The sequence below is a fragment of the Seriola lalandi genome, unplaced genomic scaffold (genome assembly GCF_002814215.2).
Source record: "Seriola lalandi dorsalis isolate HSWRI2012SDOR001 ecotype SW California unplaced genomic scaffold, Sedor1 jcf7180002054758, whole genome shotgun sequence".
Taxonomy (NCBI): domain Eukaryota; kingdom Metazoa; phylum Chordata; class Actinopteri; order Carangiformes; family Carangidae; genus Seriola; species Seriola lalandi.
Window position 1 is genome coordinate 590,463 of NW_019525311.1, and position 14,292 is coordinate 604,754.

Consider the following 14,292-nt stretch of genomic DNA (forward strand, 5'->3'; position numbering starts at 1 on the left):
CCCTCATTCTCCTCCTCCTCCTCCTCCTCCCACCTTTTGGTGACTCTGTGGCTGCTGATGTGGGCATGTGGGCCTGCCTGACAGAGTTTTGCATGCGTGGCCTGTCTAACTTTTACTCAGATTCAAAGAAAAGGATCCGTACATCCTATCAGAGTAAGTCTGGCCTTCCTAAAGGCTGGGGGGCTCTGTGTGTGTGTGCGGGAGGGATGGGGAGATGGGGCAGTGTTTTGGGGGGACATTCTAAGACAACAGGATTGATAGAGATGGTTGCCATAGAGATTTTGAAGGGATGATGTCGGCTGAAAGCAAAGGGACAAACCAAAGAGATGATTGGAATGAAAGTGGTTGTTTCTGATCTTACAGCAGAATATCATATCTGTATTTTTCCATACAAAATAAACCGGCCTATTCCAGTCATGTCCAGCAGTATGTCCTTTGCAGAAAGAGTGCCACTCCTTTGAGTCTGTTAAGTGAGGGCAGTTATAAATATTATATGATACATTTGATGTATATTTTAACTGAAGAATATTAAGTGGGGTGAATAAAGCCTTGTTCATCCACTGCCCCCAGCGAAACCATAATGTGTACTTTGAGTCAACCATTACAAAGGAATTATTAATTTTATTCCCCAGTAAAGGTTTAATCAGAGTCCCATTAATGCCAGTCATCTGTAAGGCCATTGGAAATGATTGAAGGAAAATTTGCATAAAGAAGTTTTGCCGGAAACTTTGACTAAAGAGAAATAATTAAATTAATCAGAATTTTTTGAACTGTGACAACTCAGTGAAGCTGTTAATGAAGCCATAATGAACACGTCTTAAACACCCCAAATTTCTACTCAGACTTGAAGGAAGAAGAAGTAGAAATTTCCACATTTGTGTTGTTTTTTTCAATAATTAGTAAGCATGACTTCTCATTATGGCTTGTGCCTGGTGCATGATCAGATTTGATGTTTGTTCTGTTTGGTGTTCTGATCGTATTTGCCACTTTATCACAAGATGCACTACATTCTGTAGTTGTGTACTCATGTGATATTTACATTGTATTGCCGACCCATCGGAAATTCAAAACCAAAGAATCAAATAGACTGTAGTGCAGGTAACACATGGATTCAGCCACGCTGCTCCCAGGAGACAAAATGGATTCTTCAAAATCCACTGGGTGGATTTTCAGTAAAGACCTTGGTCCATACAATATCATCCTTTCATAAATAATAATAAAATACTGGGAAATAACTATGTAACTTATTAGATGATTGACCAAGGATTTCTGATTGTTTCTTGGGCTCTGTGTGGCTGACATCAACCAAGTCTGTACGACCGACAAGGTTGAAATAATCTGACAGACTTTGTGTATTCTACTTCTTCTTCTCGGCTGCCATTGGCTGCGGCAGGCCTTACTGAACTCTCTGACAACCAGCAGTCCATTGACATGGAGAGAAGCAAGTCGCCCACTTCAGGTAACCTGCTCACACACACACACACACACACACACACACACACACACACACACACACACACACACACACACACACAGCCAAAGTCCATCTTCCATGTATGGAAATGTCTTCTGTTATTTGCACGCAGAAGTTTAGCCTGTGGACACCTCCCCCGTCACCAGAGCATCTTCACTTGATAAGAATGGCAGCTGTTTAACATGACAACTGTCATTCAGCATTGTTATACGGATGTTTTAAAATCAAATTATTGAAGAATTGCTGAAAACCTATTCAGTAAAAAGGTGTTGATTTAATGTTATCAGACTGTTTGGTTGAAGTATATTGTGATCTATCTGATGCATTTTATCACAGCTTCCCGCTGGTTTTCCTTTATTCCATTGCTGTGTAATGACTATATGTTACCATAAAGGTAAGCAAGAGAAAAAACTTTTCTTACACTTTTCAACTGTCCCTCTTTCTTTTCTTTTCTTCTTTCATGTTTGTCCAATTCTTCTTTTCTTGGACTGAGTGATAAGTTCTGCCACGGTTGTGAAGGATCTGGGAGGACTGAGCCAGAATCTCATGTGCAGAGAGAATAAAAGATAAACAGAGCAAAGGATAGGGGTGGCTCAAGAGAGCAGGCCCAATTACATATATACCATGAACTGATGTTGATACAACAGCTGACAGCAGTGGTGATAACCTACAGTTGATAAGAAGTGGCAGTAACTCGCACCATTTTATAAGATCAATGCTTAAACATCTGAGATTAGATAAGAACAGTTCTCAAAATCATTTAAATATTTATTTTAATCATCCATAATTTATCATAAAAATCTAATTTGCACTGATGTAAGTTCAATACTTGCTGGCCAGTTGGTGCGCAGCAGTGCTTGACTGGATGTAGCATTAGATGCTAGAGGATGTGTAATGAAATGGACATGCTTACTTAGAGGGGCATGGGCTGATGAAGCATATAATGTAAATGCCCTTCATATTTGTAGTGAATGTTGTATGAATTTGCCTGCTTCCGGGTTCAGAATCACCCTTAAGAGATGTGATGGTACACTGGAAGTGGAGTACAAGAGGTAAACTTACAATATGAGAGGACTGGCTCGTAATGATTATCACAGACTGAGTAAATGTGTGATGCAAAAGACAAGAATCTTTGAGATCTTTTATAGAATGTCGAGGTGTGTGTGTGTTTTTGGAGACAGGGCAGATGAAAAGAGAGTTTATGATTGCAAAAAACGGCCAGACAGCATACTATGGGGAGTAAATTCAGAACTTAAAGGTCAAATGGACAGAGTGTAAGGGTGAGTACATCGGTGCTTAAGCAGACATGCTGTGTCCCCAAAGCTCTGTCTGCTTTATAGGGTTTGAGTTTCCACAAAATTTATTTTAAACTAACTTTTTACATGTTTTTAAGGAAACAGAGAACAATTTAACATTATCCTTTTGCATCTCTCAGAAATAACACTCTGTTAAACCTGCCAACAGAAGGAGGATTATCGGAAATTTTGAAACTCTGTGTAATTAAGTTATACTTGTTCTGGGAAAATGTGATCCCAAGGGGGAAGTGGGAGATGTTTGAGTATTAAAAATATCATCTCTTAGAACTAAGCAGAGGTACAGAGAGACAGTGTTTTGTCACAAACAAGGATAGGCCACAGCTGATCTATGAATAATAACATGTCATTAGCTGGTGATAAATTCATACATTTATCCTGAGGAGTCTGTCAGTGCTGAAGCATGATAGTGGTGCCATTGTGTGCAAATATTCAATTAGTCTGATGTGTTTTACAGAGAATAGAAGCCTTGAGGATTTTTGTCAACACTAACTCACTTTGTATGCTTCTGAAAAAATCATTTGATAGTGTTCAGGCCACCAGCATGGCTGCTGCAGTGTAAAGCTGAGATCTGAGCTTCCCAACTGCCCGTACAGGTGGTGAGCCCACTTGGCTCCATGTTGCCTCGTATGCCTCATTTGTCCACGTCTTTGACTGACTCATATTCTGGCTGCTCATCTGAGACACTGTCCATGTGAAATCCTCCCAGAGTCACAGGGACACACAAATGCTTTCTCTCTGATAGCATGGCAATTCCTTGAGGGAGGAGTGTGTGTCCATTAGGGGGGGGGGGGCTCGGAATAGTAGCTTATCTGATCGGGATGTCTCTCAGACATCTCCCTCTCAGACATCTCTCAGACATCTCCCTTCCAGGTGTGTCTTTGGTGTTTGATTGTTTTTAAAGTGTGATTATTTTTGACAGTTTTTGCTCATTCAACATCGTTGTAAATGAGAGCAACCTCAACAAACTTCTCAAGCATAAATAAAGGTTTGAATGAATCAAAAGTATCCTAACCCAGATAAACAGGTGAAAATAGATAGACCGACATATACGGTGTATATTGCACCAACCTTTTCTTTGTATCGACAGAACCTGGTTCTGCAGCAGAGAATAAATCAACAGCAGACTGGTTTATGGAAGTTTAGTTTTGCTTTTTATATGTCAGGTGAACTGAAGCCAAAAATTTCTACAAACTGAAAAATGAAACCTTATCCTCTTATGATATTCCAACTGATGCTCATTGACAGATACCACAGAAGTGAAGATCTTATTTCCCAGTAGCACAGTAAGACCAATGTACTTCACCTGCAGGAGGCTAAATAATGTGACTCAACAATGACTCATTTTGCTTTCATAACATTCAGCTGCTCCATTATGGAGGACTGCTACAGCGTTGTTGCATTGCAGAGTATGAAGGCAAAAAGCTTCTTTTTCAAGCCAAATACTAGAATGGCACTCAGTAGAGCCCATACCTCTGCCAAGGCCAAACAATCCCACTCTTGTCTTGTGAAATCCAGATTATTATATGGATCTGCACCAAATTGTAAAAACCCATAGATCTCAACACCATAAATATGCCTGAGTCTTTTTACATCAATATCCATAAATTACTTCTTGACAAATTGGTGTGAAGTGGTGAAAAATGCCTTATCTCACAATGTTAAGGAAAAAGATTTAAAAAATTCCTGGATCCAGCATCAAAATTGAATGGGCTCTTCCCTCCACCAGGTTGGTGTAAATTGGTTCTATATTTTTTGCATAATCCTGCTGACAAAAACAACAAACAGACATGGGTGAAAACATAATCTGCTTGGTGGAGGTAATAATGGCAAAGCAGAGATATACTTTCACCTCATCCTCCTTTTTTGAGGTTTCTGAAAGGGTGTCCATGTTTTCTTTAATGACAAGTGGATCTCTTTTAGAGAGATTTTAACGGCCATGATCATGATCTGTACAAATGAACTGGACCTGTCCATGTTGCAAGTCTTTGTTAGAGCTCCAGAGTCATAACCTCAGATTTGAGCAGCTTTCTCATGTTGTATTACTGCTAATTCACAATGCTGTTTGATGTCTCATTAAGATCTTCAATCATCAACAGCACCTCTGTGGCTTCCTCTTTCTGTATTGTGCAGGACACAGAAATCGGCTGTAACCCTTCAGCCTTTTGTCTTTTTTGTCTGTTCTGACACTTTTACTCTCCAGCCTTGCCTTTGAGCCCCTTAAGGAGAGCATATGAACAGGATAACAGAACCAGGACAAGATGTTCTTTTCTGTCTTGGCAGGGAGTCTTTCAGCATGGTCATTTTGTCCCATTACAGGCCTGCCATCTTCTAATTAGAGAGCTGGAAGAAAGGAAGAATTATGGAGAGGTGGATAGGAACAGATACAGTATGTGTCTTGTTCACTAACATTTACAAAGAGAGGGGGAAAAGCAATCAAGACAGAAATGTTAATAATGGTTAATAGCAGTCAACCTAACTTAAAATGTCAGATTAAGTCACGCTGATCCAACAGGTTTTGTAGATTTGTGACGGCTTAAAAAATCTTCCAAACCTGATAAGAGTGATAAAAATACATTTAAAATACATTTAAACTGGCTATGGCTGGAAACAAATGAGACAGCACAGCAGATAGTTCATGGTTTGTTTCCTCCTGCTGAATATAAACTTCCACCCTTCTCCACGGCCATTAGAGGCTGTCTGGCCGTCCCTGGCACACCAGGTGTTCTATGTCTGTTCAAAGCCATATACAGGCTGTGGACAGCTTATTAAGGAAGCCAGCCATCGTCCTGATTCACCCTGTGTCAATAACTGCAGGCGTCTCTCTCAGCTCTTCTTTGCACATCTTTCCCTCTCTTTTTTCCTGACCTTTTTTCTATCTTCCTTTTGTCATTAGGCCCAGTAATTGGCCCTTCTCCTCCTCGAAAGCTGTCCCCTTTCTCACCCTTTTGTTGTTTTTTTATGTGCTGAGGTCTGTTATTTTGGGGTTATGACTTACATTTCCTCTTGGAGCTTTATCGTATGTGTGGCTTACAGGGCTTACTTGACCAGGCCCAGCTGGATGGACTAACCAGCAGAGATGCCAGTGATGAGTACCTGACCTGGCAGGATATATTTAGCAGTGGGCACATCAGGGGAGAGATGGGGGAGGAAATAGCTGAAACTTTACAGAGTGGTGAACTGATACCACCTGCACAGCTCCCTGCAACTCATGGTGGTTTGATAACCTTAAGCCCTCCAACATGTTTTTGAATTACTCCAAGGGTATTTTAGATGCATCATTAAGCGTGCTATTTTACTGCTGCGACTTAATCGGTTTATTTTTTCTGAAAAAGGATTAAAAAAATGTTAGGATTTTTCTGTAAACACAGTGATCCACACAACAAGTCGTGATGTGGAGTTACAACTAAAATCATGGTACACTGAATTTGAATTTGAAAAGTGGTCTAGCTGTTAGATAATACGTTCAGTTAGATTTGGCTGCATTCTACTCAACAGTATTATCACCACTGCTAAAACTGGGAATTAACTAATTCACACTTGAAGCTTTTTTGGTTGCATAAATGTGAGAGAACCACCCTTTTATTTATTTATTTCTTTACTACAACTACCTTCTGTCCAGCCATACCAAATTTCAGACTTAACCACCACAGTTTCAAACAGTATTTGCTCTGCCACATAATGTTGTTTGTCAAAACCACACGTCATCTATTCCTAGTGCAGTTTAAAGTTCTGTGCTTCAGGTGCTACTTTTCTCAGAGCAGTTGGGTAGTCAGCAATGACACACAAAGCTGTTTTCACCCCAGTGACTATGTTTATATTGGATGGGGGCAGAGAAAGAGAATTGGTGGGAGCAGGTAGTTGTTAACAAGGAATTGCATGAACTGTTTGGCTCGATGGTGTTGCCATCTCTCCTGTTGAGTTGCATTTTGTAAACTTGAGTTGTGTAGAATACAGAGTTGCAACCGACACAAATGGGGCCTTTGTTGAGCGTATTGTCTATACTAATTCAGTGTTCTGTTTAGTTTTCTGGTGACAGTTGTCTGTAACTCTTGCTGTTAGACAATATGTTGAAGCAGTCACAAAGTATGTCCGGTTAGCAATAGCTCAAGAGGAATCTTTTCATGTGTGAATTCATTTGAAATATGGGTCTGGTGCTGGTATTGAGACTCTAAGATTAAGCATTTTCATACTCCTTATGTCATGTGAATGACCTTACAGACATAAAGGCTGTAAATAGTCTACACTGGACATGTCACACTAACAGCCTGTCAACAGTGCACAGCCTCTGTCAGTGTTCCCACTGCAGTCAGAAGCTTTTTAGCCAGAGTCTCAGATGCTGGGTCACAGACATGAGCACTGGCAAAAAATGTTGGCAGTCTGCTTTAGCTTCTGCTGTTTCTTTTGCGTTTTCAATTATGATCATGACTGAAGCAGCTGAAGGTAGGAGATGTGGTAGTGTATGTTTGGAAGTAAAAAATCTTACCAGGCACCTCAGGTCACCATGGCATGTGTGATAAATCTTAAGGACTGGCTGGCTGTATGCAGCTGGTGATGGAAATGTTAATGTTAAGTAAAAATGTCTGACTTAGAGATAGAAACACAACATTCGTGGTGTTGTAAAAAATAGTGGTGATCAGGTGTAGTAAAAGTAGTAGTAGTAGTAACACTGTTGTTTGTGATAGTACTAGCTGTGCTTGTGAAAAAGTTTGAGTATCATATTGCAGTATAATACTGTAGTTCTTAACCTTCCTCTTAACCTTTTTGTTTTCATAACCTCTCAACTGTTTCCCTCCCTGTTGCCTGCAAGACTCTCTTCTCCCCACTTCACCCGCTCTGTCTGCCTCTCCCCTGTTGCCCTGAAAAATCTGTCTGTTCTGTTGGATCTCCTATTCCAGTACATTACCCAACATCCCTTCACAATGAGCCACGCGTCCTGCCAGAGCCTGTGGCCAGTCTGAGAGCCAGCCACTGCAGTCCAGTCTTTTACTTACTGGACAATGGTAAGAGGAGGGATGTCTGACGGGTCTCACCCTCTTCATGGACATCCGCTTGTGTTTTTTATTTTATGGCAATAATGCAACAAGGGGCGGGGAGATCGGATAATTGGATTGTTTTTTGACAGGTGGTTGGTTCGCTGTTGCACCTTGCATGCTAACTCTGCTTCCACACTGTGAGCAACATCAAGAGCAAGACACTAGAAGCCCTTCATTCCTTACACAAACACAGAAGTGGGAAAGTAATTAATTTAACACTGGTGGCTTTGAAAAAGCTGTCCATGGTAGAATCTTTCATGGTCATTAACCATCAAGAGCAAATCCAATTTTTCACCTTCTCAAAAAAACAGATTTGTGTAGCTGGAGTAAAATGGAAGATAAGTCAATTGCCACCATTTGGAGTTGATATAAAATTTGAATGCAATACTACCAACATCATATGACATAAAAACATCCTATACATTGAGGCAGACAGGCGGTGGGTGGGAAGAGGGTCCTTGTCTTTGTTGCTGCACTGGCGACTCCTACTGGTTGGTTAGCAGTTAGCAGTAACAAGGGCTGCAGTGTATAGGGACTTGGATAATACAAACTTAGAGAAACTGGGGAAATAAATCTCACAAATGAGCAAAAAAATTATCACTAAATCGGATCCTCTCGCATGTCGATCGGTCACAACAGAGTGACCCATCAACCAAGTTGCTTGCAGTGTAAACAAGCTGGCAGGGGTTGTGTTTCTAGGAGTACACTGTCTGATGCTGCTTTGTCAATGTGTTCCATGCATTTGTGCAGACGACTGCTGGTGTTGCATTGTCTCTCTGCCCCAGCTGCGGGGCGGTAGACGTTGTGATGTTTGTTGTATGTGCCAGATCTGGGCCTTGACCTTGGATCCTTCATCATTCGGCAAATGCTGCAAGGCAGGCAGGCTTAGCAAGAGGAAGGGGTTGTATTCCAGCTGGGTATTTCTCCTCTTCGCTCATCAGAGCCTCTAGTGCTTCATTCTCTGTGATGTTAATGATTGTGCCTCCACTGGAACCACACATCTTTGTCACGAAAGGACAACATGCTACTTCACCATATCGTGGTGCTCTGAATGTCTCTAATCGTGTCTTTCTGACTGTGTGTCATTTAAACCCATAATCTCATCTTGTTGTCCTCTTCACTAACATTCATCACCGTCTCACCTCTCATCTATAACTGCATGGTGCCCACTATGTGGCCGGCTCCATCGCTGATAAAAATGACTTCAGCTTGCTTTGTGCGTTTATCAGTGTTGTAGCCTGATCAAGTACAACATTAGCTCCATTTGGGATCTCAGCATTCCATATGTTACTATAATTCTGTCAAGACCTTTGGAAACACTTCTCAGTCCAAATGTTTTTTTTCTTTTCTCTAAAGGTATTTTCATCTTCTCACTAATATCTTGTGTGTATTGTTTGTCAGAAAGCAAACATTTTTCTCTGCCATGGGCTAGCACAGAGGAAAAAGAGCCAAGCGGAGCAGCGCATTTTATGAAAATGTTGAAAATCGGTTTTGCCCAAGGCAAGCACTCTGTCAATGACGTCATGAAACACCTTTAAAGGTACTGCCCACTGCGCCACCAGGAAAAAAACATTTTATTTTCGCTTTAGTTCTGCATCGGGAACACTACGTCAACAAATCATGAAGTAATGTATGGAGTGCTGAGGTCACAGAGTCCAACATAAACTGCTGTCGTACATGTGTTATAATATTGTCACATAAACAACAAGATACCAAACTTGGAGTAAGAAGTCTGACTGTGAAAATAATGCACATTCATTTTAGTGATAATACTATTAATCAACACAGACCATGTGAAGTTCTCATATTTTGACACAAAACTATCATGTTGCTCATTCGACCAAAGTTAGTATATAGATTCAGTGAACATGCAGCTATATTAACCCATGGTAATAAATGATAATACATGCAGTGTTTGTTTGGGTATTCGTATTCACAATAAACATTTTATGAACTGCTAATGTAGCCAGTGAACTGTTAAACAGAGGGACCATCTGTGTGAAGCAGGTTTATTATGAGAACATTTTCTCTATCATTGTATCTTTAACACTGCATATTTCATGTGGTTGCAGCAGCATCTGGTCCCCATGTTTTATTATGAAGGACACACACACACACACACACACACACATGCAGATCTCATCTATTATCTTATTATTAACACTAATCCAAAAAAGGCTTTACTTGTTCCTATAAGAAATGGAAAAAGAAATTAGTTGATTGAGAAATTCAGTTAGAATACCATGCCACCCTAATTTCCTCCTCTTCAATAAAGGAAATATATTTTTCCTCCAAATGACCTTTGATACTGAGCTGCCTACACAGCCCTTCACAGCAAATAAAGCATTTGAAAACCATAGGAAAGAAAAAAGTGGATTTAAAGAAAATTTCCTCTGCTGTACTCTTTTCTTTTCTGATATACTCTGTGGCAGAAGGATTGAAACCTGAGTCAACATTTTTTTTCAAAGGAATCAGTGATGATTCCTTTGATGCATTTTCCAAATGTAAAGTACAATTGAAATGTTCAAGATTATAAAGAATGCAAATTCATTGTCATTCCACCTGATCTTGAAATTTATCAGGCGTAAAACATCACCCCGTATCTTCCAAAGAAACAATGAAATATTGCCTTCTTTTTGAGAGGGAAACCGACCCATAGCATCTCAACTTTGACCTTTGCAGTTCCCTACTTACTGCAAAATGCTTGCAAAATGTTTAAACAAGTTATTTTGTTGCCTCCAGTGTCTGACTGTGATTTTTGTATTGACGCCCTGAGGTGTCACTCTGTTTGTTTGTGCTTCCATGTCAGAAATCCCAGGCCTTCGAAAATACAAAACTGACATATTTCAGTCAAGACCTTGATCAAGGTGGATCAGGTTTTAGAACCGGCACAGTGTTTAACATCCAGAGTAAATTCAAATATGTTCTTCTTGCCTTGTGTCAACAAGACAACGACCAGTAGTTGTAAGACACACAATGCTAAGTAGTGAAATAACAGAAAATATAGCCCCTGCTCCAAGTGCTTGAATGTGTCACTGGACAATTTTTACTGGGTATTACTGATCTTGTAGAAATAGCTGGGAACACTGGCCTGGGACAACAATGGAGCATGCATTTTGAAATATGCCTGCCATGTGCAACTGCACCAATGTGCATGTTCTGGTTCTTTGTTAATTTTGAGTGATTCCATTTTGTTTGGTTTGAGTTTTTTTTTTTTTTTTTTTTTTTTTTCGTTTTTGCACTTCTGTCATTCTTTGATTTAAGATTACACCAACTTAATTTTTTTTTTATTATTTATTATTATTTTTATTTGAAAGGATTAACTGGTGCTTTGTTTCCTATTCTTTTGTTTCAGTAAAGGGACCCGGCAGAAAGTTAAGTCTGCCAACAGATCTTAAGACTGATCTTGGTACGGTAGGCGAAAGCCAGCAGTTTTCACTTGATTTTCTTTGAATCATTTAGTTTCTGTTTTTGTCGTGTTTATTAGACTTTTATGTTGCTTTAGTAGTTTTTATTCCCACTCAAACTTTCTTCTTTCAGTTTACTTGTCACTCTCTCCTCCTGTTCAACCAGCCCATGAGAGTGTTGGCCTGACGTTTTCGTCCATTTTGCTCCTTTAATCTGTTTTAATTTAAATCTTTTGTATTTGTTTCTTCTACATTTTGCAAGTGTTTATAAAGGTGATTTGTAATTCATACCCATGTTTAAATTTGAGGCTTTCTATCGCTTTATCATGATTGGACCATCTTCTGATTTTACGCAACCTTTCCTCCATTGACAGCCTTGCTCTACAGTGATTGGATCACAAGCTAACTCTCTCATTTTAACTGGATCATTTCTCTCTTAAACAGTCTTCTTTTCATTGTAACTGGAACTCATCTGCTTTACAGATACTGAGCGTTCCCCCCATACATCTGCTACATACACATCACAATCTCAGGTTTCCCTTTGCTCTGCTTCTGCAGTGTCACACATGCTGTCCCCTCTAAAAAACTTCTGCTTCTTTAACACAAAATGTGCCAGTGCTTACTTATTCCCGTGACTCATTTAATAACTTTATTTTATTTGACAGATATAAAAACATGCTTTTGTTCTATTTTATTTTTGAAGCGCTTTTGAAGCTCGATTTAAAACTTAATCTTTGAAGAGAACAACCATGTATGCCTCAACACACGCTTAGTGTCTGTCATCAACAAGAGAACATTTTAGGCTCATTTCCTGTGAGGTTCAAACTTGTAGGACTCGTAGTAGGACTTGTCAGTAGGACGTATGTTGTCAGTAAAAGGGCAAAAATACTTGTTTATTAGTCTTGTACCTTGTTAGTAGCTACACTATGAATGTGGGTTTTTGTCAACAGTATTATAGAGAGATCGCACGTGTGTGAGAGTGTGTGTGTGTGTGTGTCTGTGTTTGCGTGCGCGTGTATGTGCGTGTGTGCTCAGTCTTGATGCATATGTGTAATAATCCGTCCGTTGTTTGGGGAGTGTGCGTGTGAGGATACAGTGCCATTCTTTCTGCTGTGTAGTTTCCTGCAGAACATTTCGAGGCAAATGACTGATTGGCTGCATCTCTGTTTGAAATTCACAAAAACAAAACAGTCAGAAACGCAGTGGTGTCGTCACGCAGCTCTCACATTGGTTGACCCATTATTACCCTCAGTTTCAAATCCCTGCGTTGCCTCGGCCTGTCCTGCTCTGAAACAATGTGAGTGTTGCACGCAGACTGGAGGGCTACCCGGAGCTTTTCATCTTCACTTTGAAACTGAATCTTTTGTGCATCAATGATCTGATCAGGAGACTAAATGTGATATAACAGACATATGATCAGTGTCAAATACTAAGAGGACAGTGGCAGGAGGTCACTTTCTATTGTTTTTACTATTTAGCACAATACTGTTCATCCTCATGCTTCATGAGTTTCTACACAGGAGAAGTAAAGAGAGGAATGGTTAAAAAAAAACATGGAAATCTTCAGTCACAACTTCCTGTCAACCCTAAATCATTTTAACTTTGGTTTTTTCCTACTACAGAGATGTCACTACAGAAGAGGGCACTGTTTTATTTACTCACCACTCCAGACAAGTGAGAATGAGGGCACTCAGGCGTTTGGTATGGAGCTGTTATTTGCGGCTGTCTTAGCAGCTTTTGTGTCTTGCCAACTAAATTGCAGGCAACACAGATCCACAGAGTGCACTCAAGCTACACAATCTTGTTTTGCTTATTTTTGTCTCATTAATAAGGTTTGCCTGTAAACAAATTATTTTGCTCACACAAAGAAGCACTGTACATTAAGTAAGGACAAAGCTTCCAATAAACTCAGTCCCTGAGGAGAAGCCATGTAATTCCAGAGAGTAACAAGTGTTTTCTGTCGGCACAATCGGTAGCTAATTGTTTAGCCCAACCATCTTAACTGGAGTATTAATTTGCTTTAGAATAATAAAAAAAGAAGAGTTTTTATGTTATTTTCTGTTCCTTTGATCTTCACTTGAAGATTTTTGTTGCAGCCAGTAATTCAATAAAGCTCCTGACCTTCAAAAGAAATAAATAGTGTCTGCTAAAAACAGAATTGTTTTCTTCAAAAGTTTTCTAACAATTCACAAAGAACATAAAGAAACAAAGTGGAGATGAAACAAGCCTTTTTTCTTTTCTTTTATTTTCATATCTCTTTCCTGACACAAACTGGAAGAAACTGCGCTCACAATTTGTCTCTGTATTTTACTCCCTTTTCTTTTGCCCCGGCATCTCCTCCCTGCTCATACTAACTTAAAACCACTCTCCGACACTTTCACGCTCACTCTTGCCTTCCCTCACCACCATCTTTCTCTTTGTCTTTTCTGATTTTCAACATTGGCTTGCTTCTCTCTAACACTGCAAAGATTTCCGTCTTCATAGGTCATGTAGTGTATTGCTGAACTGATGTATTAAGTCTGCTTTTTTTTTTCTTTTTTTTTTTGAACCGATAGCATTATCTCCCAATAGGGTCAGAAAACACCAGCTATTTCCTCAAAACGGAATTTTCTCCCCTCATTGGCAGATTTCTCCCTTGTTTAAAAGAAGATTTCACTTCTCAGACTAAATGACTTGTGATGATGGATATTGCAGTAGTGGATTAGAATATGTTTGAAAGTTTCATTATTTCCCTCTTTGTATTGTTTGCTAATGCTTTGCCGTTGTTACAGATCATGTCAATGGACATTGCACTAGCCCCACCTCCCAGCCCTGCTCGGCGGGGAAGCCTCGCGTCCCAATGGGTCCCGAGGGACCACGGCTTACCCGCAGAGGCCCTGGCCGACCGCCCTTCCGCAAGGCCCAATCTGCTGCTTGCATGGAGATCTCTTTGCCTGTGTCCCACACTGAAGGTGTGTGCTTGTCTTCCCAACTCCCATCCCTAAGCCTCTATAACATGTCCTCCCTCCCAACAAGTGCATGCCTTCCTCTAACTTTGGGGTAAGTGGATTAAGACTTGATAC

At 40.1% G+C, this 14,292-nt stretch overlaps 1 protein-coding gene across 2 annotated transcripts in view; it reads left to right on the top strand.

Moving 5' to 3' along the window:
- stxbp5l (syntaxin binding protein 5L) overlaps positions 1–14,292 on the top strand; it is a 135,705-nt gene that overhangs the window by 106,001 nt on the left and 15,412 nt on the right. The window contains exons 19-22 of one of the 2 annotated variants that reach the window (XM_087178941.1): positions 1,394–1,459; positions 7,686–7,790; positions 11,179–11,232; positions 14,002–14,181. In XM_087178941.1, coding sequence (XP_087035067.1) covers positions 1,394–1,459; positions 7,686–7,790; positions 11,179–11,232; positions 14,002–14,181 — 405 coding nt within the window. The remainder of the gene's footprint in view (positions 1–1,393; positions 1,460–7,685; positions 7,791–11,178; positions 11,233–14,001; positions 14,182–14,292) is intronic. The other variant, XM_023424892.2, reaches the window with a different exon arrangement.